General features: G+C 44.4%; 2 protein-coding genes across 2 annotated transcripts; both read right to left on the bottom strand.

The window, feature by feature from the left end:
• Positions 1-3,026: 3,026 nt before the first annotated feature.
• Positions 3,027-3,860, bottom strand: LOC124670089 (anthocyanin regulatory C1 protein-like). Its single transcript, XM_047206599.1, has 2 exons — positions 3,728-3,860; positions 3,027-3,622 (listed from the first exon to the last, which is right to left on the bottom strand). The coding sequence occupies exons 1-2, from the start codon at positions 3,858-3,860 to the stop codon at positions 3,027-3,029; spliced, it is 729 nt and encodes a 242-aa protein (XP_047062555.1).
• Positions 3,861-7,865: 4,005 nt separating this feature from the next.
• LOC124670078 (ubiquitin-like protein ATG12) lies at positions 7,866-11,814 on the bottom strand. The gene is made up of 5 exons (XM_047206591.1): positions 11,714-11,814; positions 11,569-11,627; positions 8,612-8,680; positions 8,455-8,517; positions 7,866-8,203 (listed from the first exon to the last, which is right to left on the bottom strand). Exons 1-5 carry the CDS (start codon positions 11,739-11,741, stop codon positions 8,144-8,146), a joined length of 279 nt encoding a protein of 92 aa, XP_047062547.1. The 5' UTR covers positions 11,742-11,814; the 3' UTR covers positions 7,866-8,143.
• Positions 11,815-12,275: the final 461 nt, after the last annotated feature.

Raw genomic sequence — 12,275 nt, 5'->3', positions numbered from 1 at the left:
TAATTGTCAACAAGGGTGCTGGCCAATCAAATACTTAGGCACACCTGTGAGTGCCAGGAAGCCCTCTGTTGCTGAGATGAGCTTTCTGGGGGGAAAAACAAAGAAAAAAATGGGTGGCTGGATGGGAAATACAATGTCTGTAGGTGGAAGGGTGGTCAAGATTGATTCATGCCTTTCAAGCATTGCTGTCTACCAGATGTCCATGAGGCTGCTCCATAAAACCAACATTGAACAGATGGATAAACCAATAAGATCTTTCTTTTGGGCAGGCGGTGCGAGATAAAAAGAAATATCAGTTTGTGAAGTGGAAATGGATTTGCAGACCCAAGAAAAAAGGAGGTCTGGGGATAAAAAATCTTCACAAATTTAATATTAGTTTGATGTGCAAATGGTGGTGGAAATTGGAGAATGGCTCAGGACCCTGGCAAGATATTATGAAAACAAAGTGTATGGCAAATGGTGGTGTCTATTATACAAAAAAAAGACCTGGAGATTCTCCTTTGTGGACTGATATGTTACAGGTCAAACCCATTTACCTGGCTGGTAGAAGGATGAATGTGGGGGATGGCAGAAACACAAGTTTCTGGTGTGACTCTTGGTGTGATCAAATCCCTTTAAAAGAAAGATTCCCAGATATCTATGATATCTGCAATGAACAGGAGGTAACTGTGGCAGAGGCTGCTGCTTTGAACTGGAGTTTTTCCTTCAGGAGGTGGATGACACCTGATCTAGCTTGGCAAATTCATGGTTTACACAGAATCATGTCTCAAACTGTTCTTTCAGGTGAGCACGATAAAGCTGTCTGGAAATGGACAAAAAATGGCAAATTTTCTGTCAAATCTGTTTACAAGCACTCGTGTGGTGCGAGCACGGACAGAACTTTCAAACATTTGTGGAAAAGCAGAATTCCACTGAAAATCAAAGTTTGGCTGTGGATGATTTGGCACAATGCCATTGCTACAAAGGACAATTTGCTGAAGAGAAACTGGCAGGGTGGAGCCGCTTGTCAGTTCTGTGATTGCGATGAGTCCATCTCTCACTTATTTTTTACTTGTCCTGCGGCAAAATTCGTATGGAGTGCTGTGGGGAAGTTGATTGGCGCCCCTTCTAGACCTGGATCATTTTCGCAATATTTTTGGTGGATTCCACAGTTCTTGCATGCGAGCAGAAACACGCAAATTGCGGGGTTAGCTGCTATTTGCTGGGCCATTTGGAAACTTCGAAATCGTGCCTGTTTTGAGCACAAGCTGATCAGCAGTCCGGTGGAACTAATCAGTTATTTCACTGTTTTTATGAAATATTGGGCAGGCCTACATGACGAAGGAGAGGCTGAAGATCTGCGGGCGGGTGCTGATGGTTTGCTACGGCTTGCTAGCGCCACCACCCCCCAGGCCAGGTCTAACCAAGGCGGTGCTCGGCGGATAAATTCTCCACTTCGGATCAGGGGTGCAAGTATGGATGATGATGCTGATGCGATGGATCTTGGCGAATCATGAAGGATGATCCCTGGAAGCGTTTCTGTAGGCCTTATCGATTAGCTCGTGTCTTTTTGCTGCCTGTTGCCTGTTTGGGTGCCCCTGGGGCAGTTTAAACTTTTCCTTTCTGTTGTTTTGATGTTTGCCGTTAGCAATAGGCGGCGGCTGTAAGACTGTGTGGTGTGTTTACTTTCTGTTCACGCCTGGACGTGCTTTGTGTTGTTTCGTTATCCTTGGGTAATGAAAGCCGGCCCAAATGGTCGTTTGGAAAAAAAAATGATTGTTGGAAAGCTCTGATGCAAGACGCACGGTTGCCACACACACAGCTTCAACGTAAACTATGGTACACAAGAAAAACCGTGTTTTTGCATAACATGCTACCCAGAGAGACGTAGATACGCCCCACCGCATACTTTCAAACATGAGGTCGGCTACGCAGGGTGTTGTGGATCACGAGGCTAAATTCTTCACATTATGTAGTTGTTGAATCGCCAACTTTCCCATCACAGTCAAGTTTCTAATAATTGCTACACCGATGGAGAGCACACCATGAGATCTTGGATCGACACTGGTCGTAGTCATATCATAGCTAGGTCGCCAAGTAGGTGTACAAGCCTGAAGACCAAATCATGCACCTTCTCGGCCATCATCTCTGGCAAGGCTACCATAGTGGTCGACCCAATTGCATCTCTTTCTTTTGGGGCACAATGCTAAAGAGCGAAATCACGCTTTACTCCACTGAAGACTTTTCTTGCAATATTTCCTTCACTGCCATCTCCATCTACCATGACGTCGAGAAACGAAATGTGGCTACCTTGCTGCCAGCGTGCCCATGGGCACACACCAGGACATGTTGCTGAAGGATTTTATATAGTTTTTGAGCTTAGTTTATGAATATAAAATCTCTCATTTCATGTTACATCTAGCATTTTTATGTCCATTATGCATGATTACTTATTCCACTTTTTTCGTGTGAGCATTTCACAACCTTAGGTTTCTATCAGGATTTTTTGTTTTTCCTTGACTCTGGTATGTGTTTAGGTGTACTCAAGAGTTAGGAACATAACACAACGCAAGAAGCCAAAATGAACGCATAAGAAGTAGCCATATAAAGTGTGAAAATTTGATATGTTTTTTAATAACGTAAATTGATGATCCAAAATCATCATGTTGTAGTCGTCCATATGAATCCAACGAGTCAAAAATAAACACCTGAATCGGTGATTCGATTTTCGTATGAAAAAATGACCGTGCAAAATTGAAACTAACAGAAATATTACGAGCTTAGTAACAGCCCGGCCGGAATTATACCTAGGCAACCCGGCCCAGTTGGCCTGACCCAAAAATCCTGGCCTGGTCCAAAAATCCTAGACCGGGCCACGGATTTAGGCCCGTTGGCCAAGCCGGGCCAGGCCTGGGCTGTGGATTCGAACGATATGACAAGAAGATCTGGCCCGAGACTTGACAGCCCAACGGGCTTTTGCATGCTTGGGTCCATATTTAGGCCTGACAGTCGAGCTCGGCCCGGATGGTCACCATCACGTGTGAGTGTTACTCTGCCATGTGCAGGGACTTTACCCAGTCCTCGTCAGACTCGAGAAACAGCGCGAGAGCCCTCACGTCGTCCATCCAGTCGCACGGCTCGGCCGCGACCTCCGACGCCACCGAGCTGCTGCCGCTACAGTCATCTCCGCCTCCTGATCCACCGGTCCGCGTCTCCGCGACCGGTGTCGTCTCCGGGCGGAAGAAGAGGCCGCCGGTGCACCGTACGGCCTTTGGCGCCCACACGGCTGACGACGGCGCCGCCGCGCGAGAAGCGGCAGGCTCTGGGTTGGCCAGCATTACTGCAGCGGTGGAGGAGCTAGAGCTGGAGGCGCCAGGCGTGGTGATGATCCTGGTGGTGGCGGGTCGGGGTCGGCCGGCGCCGGGAAGCGCCTTCCGCCCGAGGGTGCTGTTCCAGTAGTTCTTGATTTCGTTGTCTGTTCGGCCGGGCAGCCTGCCAGCAATGAGAGACCACCTGTTGCCGAGGAGGGCGTGCAGCCTGAGGATGAGCTCCTCTTCGTCGTCGGAGATGTTACCCCGCTTGATGTTCGGCCGGAGGTAGTTAAGCCACCGCAGCCGGCAGCTCTTGCCGCACCGACGCAGACCTGCGCACAAATTCCACCGAGGGTAGAATGGTTAGCTCCGTTTAGGCTAAGGATTGAGTACTACGTGGAGACATTACAATCGGATTAACGAGTGGATCTGTATACCAGCTCTTTGAGGGACTTCCCTCCACCTGCCTTCGCCGTGGGCCTTGACGTAGGAGGCCAAGGTGTCGTCCTCCTTGCTCGTCCATGCGCCTCTCTTCACCCCTTCCTTGGCACAGCATGCCCTCCTCCCCATCCTCTCTCCGTGCGTGTTTTGCGCTGGAAGACTGGTGTGTGGGCAGCAAGGGTGGTCACGGTATTTATATATCAGAGGGTATACGTGGCCCTGTTTATCACCTTCAACCCATGGCCACCGGGAGCGACACTTCCTCAAATGTTAGACGGGCCAAAAGGCTAGGAAGCCTCCATGTGTACAACCAACAAGGACGTACAGTACCGCCGTTATACATCACTGCAGGTGGGTGAGCCAGTGAGGTGCAAGATGAGATCCATTCGAATTTCAGTGCCATATTTCTCCAAAAAAAAACAATCCTGTGAATTATTGCCTTTTATGTTCACAAAAAGTTGTAGCCGGAGAAACTCTCTTTCGAAATAATTATCCACGGAAAAAATAAAAACAAATTTAATTGCATGTTTTATTTTTCCACTCTTATATTCATAATAGTATATGAAAGTTTACACCATAATATCACCAATATTAAATTATAAATAAAATACCTCCGTTCCACAATATAAAACGTTAAAGCAAACTATTTTTGTTTGCTAAAACGTCTTATATTGCGGAATTCGGTATGCATTTGGTATTATGGATGTTATATTTCTTTCTATATATTTGGTAATACATAATAAAAATTGACTTAGACTAAACCGAGAGCACCATGAATGGAATGGAGATAGTATTAACGGTTGCACCATGTTCATATGTGTATGTAATGGCGAGTCAAGATTCATAGGGTGCCACAGTTTCCGTAAGCAGCACAATTCAATACACTGGTTGATGTTTTGTGGAGATTACACTACAAATAGTAAATTTTGGCCTATGTATCATCATAGTTCAAACAAATAGCCTTAAATTATGATTTGAACTACTAGATATTGTTCAATTTCCAATATTAACATGGAAGAATTCCAGCATTTGAACGATGGACAATAATGAAGAGAAACCGATGACAACCCAATCTCCAGGTTGAGATGATCAATTCAAACTCGTATGCGTCTGTAGAGAGCCCAACACACGTCGGCAAGACCGATTGCCATTCGGCCAAAGGGTCTTCATATCCAGCTAGTTAGGGAAGGTGGAAGTGCCAGGTCATGTGCTATAGAAAGTAAACGTGAATTCGTAATAATAGTATGATGTGCAGAAAATCTGAGTGACTATAGGCTTTAGATCATGCAACGGTACACACAACAAAAGGAACGTAGGTTTGCAGCACCTGGCACACAGGTGCCCAATGGTTTTAAAAAATGAAATCCACAGTTTGAATTTTTTAAAATTATAATATTTTGTGTGAATACATATACATGGTGTGCGTACATCTAGAAAGGTTTTTTTTTGGAGAATATCCGATGTATCTTGAGCTACAGAGAAAATCATAGTTGTATATAGGCATAAAAACTACTTTTTCACCATAAACTTGACTCTTGTATGTATCCCTATTTTATTCCGTTGATTGTTTGCAGACCTAGAAATAGATTTGAATTTTTTTTAAAGGAGCACCGACGTTCGGGTGCTGATGAGGGTTTGCGCGACAAGAGGCGCTATACATAGTCTATGCATTGTGCACATGCCTACTCTCCATCGATTACTACCGATCAACTCACGGACTGTGTGTGCCAGTGTGTGTATAGATCTTCCAGCTGCTACTCCCTCCGTTTCACAAGTATGGAATGGAGCGCTCTTTTATAAACGGCAGTACATATGGTGATTCAACTGGTCTGGCTTAAGTAGCTACATTGGCCCCATAACTGTTACTGTTCCCTTATTTAACGAGCACACTCCACGATTGCAAATATAAGATATTTAACAGATTTCCCAGAGGAGAAATTCTCTGCAAATGCTATGTTCTGAAACGTGCGCTCGATCGTTGCATTCAATTGGCATGTTGGGATTGAAAGTCATCCGGACCCCGGCCTGAGATAATTGCTTAGCGGTGACAGCACGTGTGGTTTGTGGCACACTGGAACCATCCGTGTGTCATCTCTTAGTAACTATCAACCTAGGACACAGCGACAGGGATCCTATCTCGCTTCATTGTACGCCATTCGGTTTTAGCATCTCTCTTTTGCAGCTGTATAGTTTTTCAGAAATGCGGTAGTGGCGCGGTCAAGAGCACGCCTACAGCTTTTCAATGTTCTTCGAGAATTAAGTGGCAGGAAAGCTCCTGCAAAATTTTACTTCAAAGATGATGACCTCCAAACATGATCTCAAGAGGCCGTGCTTCCTCTTTTCCAAAAAAAAATAATGTCAAGTCGGAGAATATATTATTAATTGACGGAAGACAAACCCATCACAATCTCTTAGGACTTTTTTTTGGCCAGAAGCTATGCACTTGCTGGTACTACCTCGGAGGTTTTGTGCACATAAGTACTACGGAGTAAATGGACACGGCGACATCAACGTGGGTGGCAATTCTGCCGCACCAGTGCAATACTGGTCGTTTTACAGGTAACCACTAGCCACTAGGTCCTTCCTACTCATGGACAAGTGTACGAGCTAGCCTAATATAGAACATGGTACAGATGCACTATCTCACTGCTAACATCAAAATAAAAGTTGATTGTTGAGTCTCTTAATGACATGAGCACGACGGTAATTTGAAGATGAAGAAAATAGAGGGCACAAAACAAACATCACAACTGGTGTTAGCACAAGTGTCTTGATCATACTATGCAATCCTAGGAAGAAAGAAAACAATTAAGCCTTGGAGTGGGTTGGAGGAGACTAAGGGAGACTTTAACTTAGATATGACTTAATAATTAATACCGCTAAATCTATTTCAATTCCGTTCAATCCCTAGGACCTTAAGCATCTCGTTGCAGGCCTGCAGCCAAATACATGAAACATATATCTCAAAGATGTTTACAAGGGAGACAAGACATTTGGTACATCAGTATGTCGAAAATGATATAACGACTTGGACGACTCAACTCGCGGTGCTTTACACTAACACTGTGTCTACAGTTGAGTTTAGACGCATAAGTCTTAATGACATGAGCATGATTGTAATTTGAAGATGGAGAAGGGCAATAGAATCTTTGCAAGAGAAAACGAATTCAGGTAAGCATCTTTGCTACAAACAACGAGAGTAGTTTTATTTTCAAAACTGATACTGTAGCTCCTTTTACAGCAAGGCGCTGTCAAAGATGCCTCAGGTGTTCACTGGAGATTGATGAGGAAAATGATCTTGCTTGTGCCGGTATGTTGGACATCACGTGAATGAAAGAGTGTTGTCTAGGTAGAATAATTTTATCTATACTTTAACTCTTTAAGAGATACCATGAAAAGATAAAATAAGCTGTGAATATCATTAGCAACCCTGGCTGGTTGATGGCTTCTGAGTTTGAAAGTTGGGCTCATTTCGAGCCTTCCATCTAAAAACTATATGTAGTGGTTGATTTGTCTATTTTCTTTTCTCACAAACGTGACAATCATTTCCTTGATTTACATAGGTGAACAAGACTCCCTTCTGGTTTCTGGACATGGGTGCCTTGCAATTTCAATTTTTTTTTTTGGAGCAACCGCCAGGAGCTCTGGCTATTCATTTAGGAAGAAAGGAAAATGATCCAGTTTATGAGGAAAATCGGATCGAAAACCATACATACTTAAGTACCTCCGACATGCGGACTACTCCCAAAGTCTAAAACGACAACCCAACAAGATCGAACAACTTGGTTTCGTCATTGCAGTGCATGTCCATGCTGCTACTGTCTCGCAGTTCTAAAACTTGGTTCTCATGCTCTCCTGAATAAATGGACACAAAGACATGAACGTGGATGATAGTTATTCACAACACTGGTATGTTTAGTACCAACTCCCTAGCTGCTACTCAGCGGAAAAGTATGGACCCGCCTAATATATATATATAACTTGGAGAGTCGCAGTAGCTCACTGCTAACATGAAAACGAGGTTGATTGATTGACGACCGTCTTAATGACGTGAGCACGATGGTAATGGAAGATGAAGAAAAAGGATAACGTAATCACTGGGAAAAAACAAATAATCATCTTGCGACAGACATAGAGAGGGTGTTTTTTTCAGCAACAATGGCTGTAGAACAGCACAACACTGTCAAAGATATCTATACAAGGAAAAAAAAGACTGTCTCAGGTTTCACTGCAGGTCGAAAATGATCTTACTATTGCCATGACATTGGACATCACATATTCACATAGTCCAAATAGCTTCAGATTGAAGCTCAGTTCGCAGTGCTTTACACTAACAGTGCAGCGAAAAGTTAATTCTAGCTGAGAAAGGGGTTCACACGCTTGCTGAAGCTAATATCCAGCAGGTACAGCTTTTAACCCCATGCCAACGATGATGCGTAATTGACCACCAGCTGCCCATCAATTCCAAAGTTCTGTGATTTAAAAACAAAAACAAAGATATTTAGCCACCTTTAATCACAAATCAAATTTCAATTGATAGGATAATATAATTAGGTGTATGAATAATTCATGATAGTGTTCAGTTTGACAACTCAACTAGGACAATAAGGTAATAAAGTGCATTTTCAAGCATAATATTGAACATGAAGTTGTTTATCAATAACTTCAGGACATCTAAGACTGAAGAGGACACAAAAGAACTAACAAGGGCATTGGGTCTTACATTGTATAAATCAATTATCAACTCATCTGGGTTCGGTGAAAATGCACTGTTCACATAGAGAAACTGCCGGCAGAAGAGAGAGACTGTCAGTAAATATATACAGGGCAATAGAGGGCATGCTGGCTCTACTGGTCCAACTTCAGATGTACATTCTTACCACTGTGTCCTGGTGAATTTGGCGGCGAAGAAATTCAATCACCTTGGCAAATTTCTCATTCCCACCAATCTGAAAATGCACAAGTTGGTTAGAAAAGATTACCAACAACCACAAAGGCACTGCAAACAGTCTGTCTAATTTGATGCTCAAATTTTATGAACCAAATAAGTACTTCATCAGTAGATTATCTTTACTACTATTAAATTGGAATAGGTGGTGGTGGTCTTGGTATGTCGCCCATGTTTACATTTAGCCCCTTGAGAATTTTAAAATCATCCTAAAGTCCATGTCATGCCTCTGTACTCGGAACACCCCTCGTGTCTCCTCACGCCCCTGGGATCCCGCCACCCCTGCCCACCGGCACCGCCTCCTCCCACTATACAACTCTGGCCGCCGTCCCGAGGGCCGTCGTCCTCCGCTCTTGCCACTCTCCGTCGGTCTTGCCCTCACAACTACCGCTGGCGGTGCCACCTTGCCAGATCGACGGGCTGTCACCCTCACACCTTCGCTCTTGGACACGCCCGCAGTATGCCACGACGCGGGCTGGTGATACCCAGCACTGGCCGTGACTGTGAGTTCCGCTCGTCCGGCTGCTTTACTTGTCGCAGCGAGGTGGTCCCCCGAGGCTCTGCTCCATGCGGCTTGGAGGGGCTGCTCGACCATGTGTCCACACATGTTCTTGGTTCAGCTGCGTCAGCGCGAGTACCTGGTCCCGTTCCGGTCTGCCTTCCGTGCTGCTCGTTGTGCTAGGCAGACACGCGGAGAGATGGATCAGCAGATTGGCCGGACGTACTGGACGCGCGCATGACAGCCAAATAGCCGCTGGCTTCAATGCACGCCTGCAAGCAAGCAGGTGGATGGATTCACTGCTAGCTCATTTTTTTTCTGCTAGCTAAACGAAAAAGAGACAAAACTTTGGAATGTTGAATTTTAGTTTGCTATAAATTTTGCATGCCCATCCATCAAGCCTCCCCAAGTTTCTGCATCATATGGTGTGCAACCTCCCAAGGGAAGAAGGGAGGCTGGTAATTTCAGTTTAAAAGGGCAGTTCACTCAAGCAGAAAAGAGTTCTACCTTGTAACAAAAATGGTGTTTGGATGCTACCACAGTACTTCAATTTCAAACTGTCAAGTTTGGGATGGGGCTCAAGTGATTCAACAATCATGCTTGCTTTTGAACACTCAGCATCGCTAAATTCGGGATTACCAACATGACGTGAAGCTGTTCATCCTGGCTTTTAAAGCATCATCCTTCACAACATTCTCAAGATTCCTAACATGTAAAATTTCATTCAGCTGTGTCACGTCCTTTAATTCTGCGATTCTGTGCCCTTACCCTTTTGGATTTTCAAATACCTCATCCTTCACAACATTCTCAAGATTCCAAACATGTAAAATTTCATTCAGCTGTGTCAAGTCCTTTGATTCTGCGATTCTATGCCCTTGCCCTTTTGGATTTTCAAATACCGAAGATGTTCTAAGTGATGTCAAATTACTGATATTGCTCATCACTGAAGTAATCAGTTCATTCCTGTAATATATCTTTAGACACACCGGCAAGTAGGTGGCGGCTGCAACTGCGATGATGGCAAATTGCTGATCTGGTTTTGGTTTTGGATGCAGGGAGGGACACTATAATTGGGGCTGTCCAGACACTATTTGAGGGCCTCCGCTGGAGATGCTCCAATGCAGCGGAAATTATTGTTATGTTACTTGTTACCAAATTATTGCTGTCAAGCTAATCTATATTAGCCTAACTATGATAAGAAAGTACTCTATAGTAGCCTAAAAAAAATTAAGCATTGTTTTTTCTTTTTACACAGGCCACAAAACTTCTACTTTGTTCATAAAATTTAACGTTTATACATTGAACACGGAATTTACATGTCAAATCATCATGGAATAAGTGGACTAGAACTGGGTTCAAACTTCAATAAACAACACTTCTATAATTGCAACAACCAAAGCCCAGGTGAAACCTAAGATGTTTGTGTGGTATAAACTATATTATTGCATTTTCAAGATTGTAGGCACATTTTATTTTGGATTCATTGCAACGCACAGGTACTTTTCCGGTAGTACTTATTTATTTACTGAAACAAGGAGCAGCATATAATTCGACTAACCGACAGACTTGAGGGCACATTATTTACTAGTGAAACCATGGGCTTCCATAACTAGTACGCAAAAGATAGTCTCCATAAAACTAAGACACACTGATGCATCTAAAGCTAACAGCATGTTGAAACACTCTACAGGTCATACACACACAGTTCACAAAAGAAGAGTCTTAAAGTTACAGAATAAAAACATCCACCAATATACTATGACAGGATACTGTCTTGAGCCGACATTGCAAAATTACTCCAGTTCTTCATCATTAGGAAGTCTTCTGAATTACTCCAAGTGGGAAGGGAGGAAAGCTTCTTGGCACATGGACACATAGCACATATTAGCAATTATAAGGGCCATGAACCTGACGTCTTTGGTGCGCACATGTTTCTTTTAGGTATACGACAATTGCTGCCACTATCACATCCATCGGCGACTTAATGTGTGAAAGCCAAACATGTCATCCCCCATCACAGCCTTTTCTTCTCCTGTTGGCTGCGACCAAGGACAAGGTGCTGCTATAGCTCCAGCAAACAACAAATGAATACTGGGTCTACTAATAGTAATAGTACTACACCACTGTTGCTTAATTCCCTCTAAATACTAGTAATTCTACACTTCCCAAAAAATAATTGGTGTGCTATGGGTGCCTGCAAAGTCTGTAACTAGGTGCTGAATCGATCGGCCCGGACCTCCTAAACTGCCGATCAAATCGACCGACCAGGCCTAACATGCCAGCACCCCGCGCTAATGCGAGATCTCTCGCGTAATAGTAACCAGGCAGAGGTAGATTGCTGAACTTGCTGGTAGCGTAAGGAAAGAACCGGCGAGAAAAAGAGCCCGTACCTTGAACTTGGACTGCCGCAGCTTCGGCGCGTTGGCGACCGACTGGAAGTTCACCACGACTGCGAATCGGGGACCGCGAGAGGAGTAAGCGGAGAACGGAGAGACGACGGGGCAGAGGAAGGAGTGGGGCGGAAGGAGATCGAACCTTTCTTCTGGTTGGGATCGGCGGCCATCGCCGAAGGAGAACGAGAACGGCGGCAGGAAGGAAGGAAGGAAGCGGGAGCAAATTTGCGGCGAGACCCTCGTGAGAAGGACTCTGTACGACGCGGCCCTTGAAGTCGGGTTTTGGTTCCGCTTCGGACCTTGAGCACGCCGGAAGGAAGGAGTGGAGAGGAGGATGATGGGCCGACGTTTGATGCGAAAGTCTATATCTTTCTTTTAGGGCAAAAGCCTATATCTACAAAGGTATGATGGGCCGCCGGCGATTTCATTCTAGTGACACACGAGCTTCATAGATACGATGGGCTTTACCTGGGTAAATCCTATTCCTCTGCTTTAGGCTTCTTTAAAAAAAGACCGATCTTTACGAATGCAAGATAACTCTCTCTGCACGTAATAAAGTGGCACGAGTGCATGACAATTTTCGGGAAGTAGTCTCTCTGCTCGCCACGTATAGCAAAGGAAAGTAAGGTGGGGATGAGGGAGGAGAGAGAAGAACGGAGGAGGGTGAGTTGTCTCGGTTTTTTCCTTTATTTTTTATATTCGTT

Source organism: Lolium rigidum, chromosome 1 (assembly GCF_022539505.1).
Source record: "Lolium rigidum isolate FL_2022 chromosome 1, APGP_CSIRO_Lrig_0.1, whole genome shotgun sequence".
Classification (NCBI taxonomy): domain Eukaryota; kingdom Viridiplantae; phylum Streptophyta; class Magnoliopsida; order Poales; family Poaceae; genus Lolium; species Lolium rigidum.
The sequence above is the reverse complement of the archived record's forward strand: the minus strand, read 5'-3'. Positions and strand labels throughout refer to the sequence as shown.

Bases quoted from the DNA above. Each gene is read 5' to 3' on its own strand.
- LOC124670089 (XM_047206599.1), bottom strand. From the start codon at position 3,860: ATGGGGAGGAGGGCATGCTGTGCCAAGGAAGGGGTGAAGAGAGGCGCA. The intron at 3,623-3,727 runs GTATACAGATCC...ATTTGTGCGCAG, and splicing joins GGAAGTCCCTCAAAGAGCTG to GTCTGCGTCGGTGCGGCAAG.
- LOC124670078 (XM_047206591.1), bottom strand. From the start codon at position 11,741: ATGGCCGCCGATCCCAACCAGAAGAAAG. The intron at 11,628-11,713 runs GTTCGATCTCCT...CCCGATTCGCAG, and splicing joins CGATCCCAACCAGAAGAAAG to TCGTGGTGAACTTCCAGTCG. The intron at 8,518-8,611 runs GTAAGAATGTAC...TTCTGCCGGCAG, and splicing joins AAATTCACCAGGACACAGTG to TTTCTCTATGTGAACAGTGC.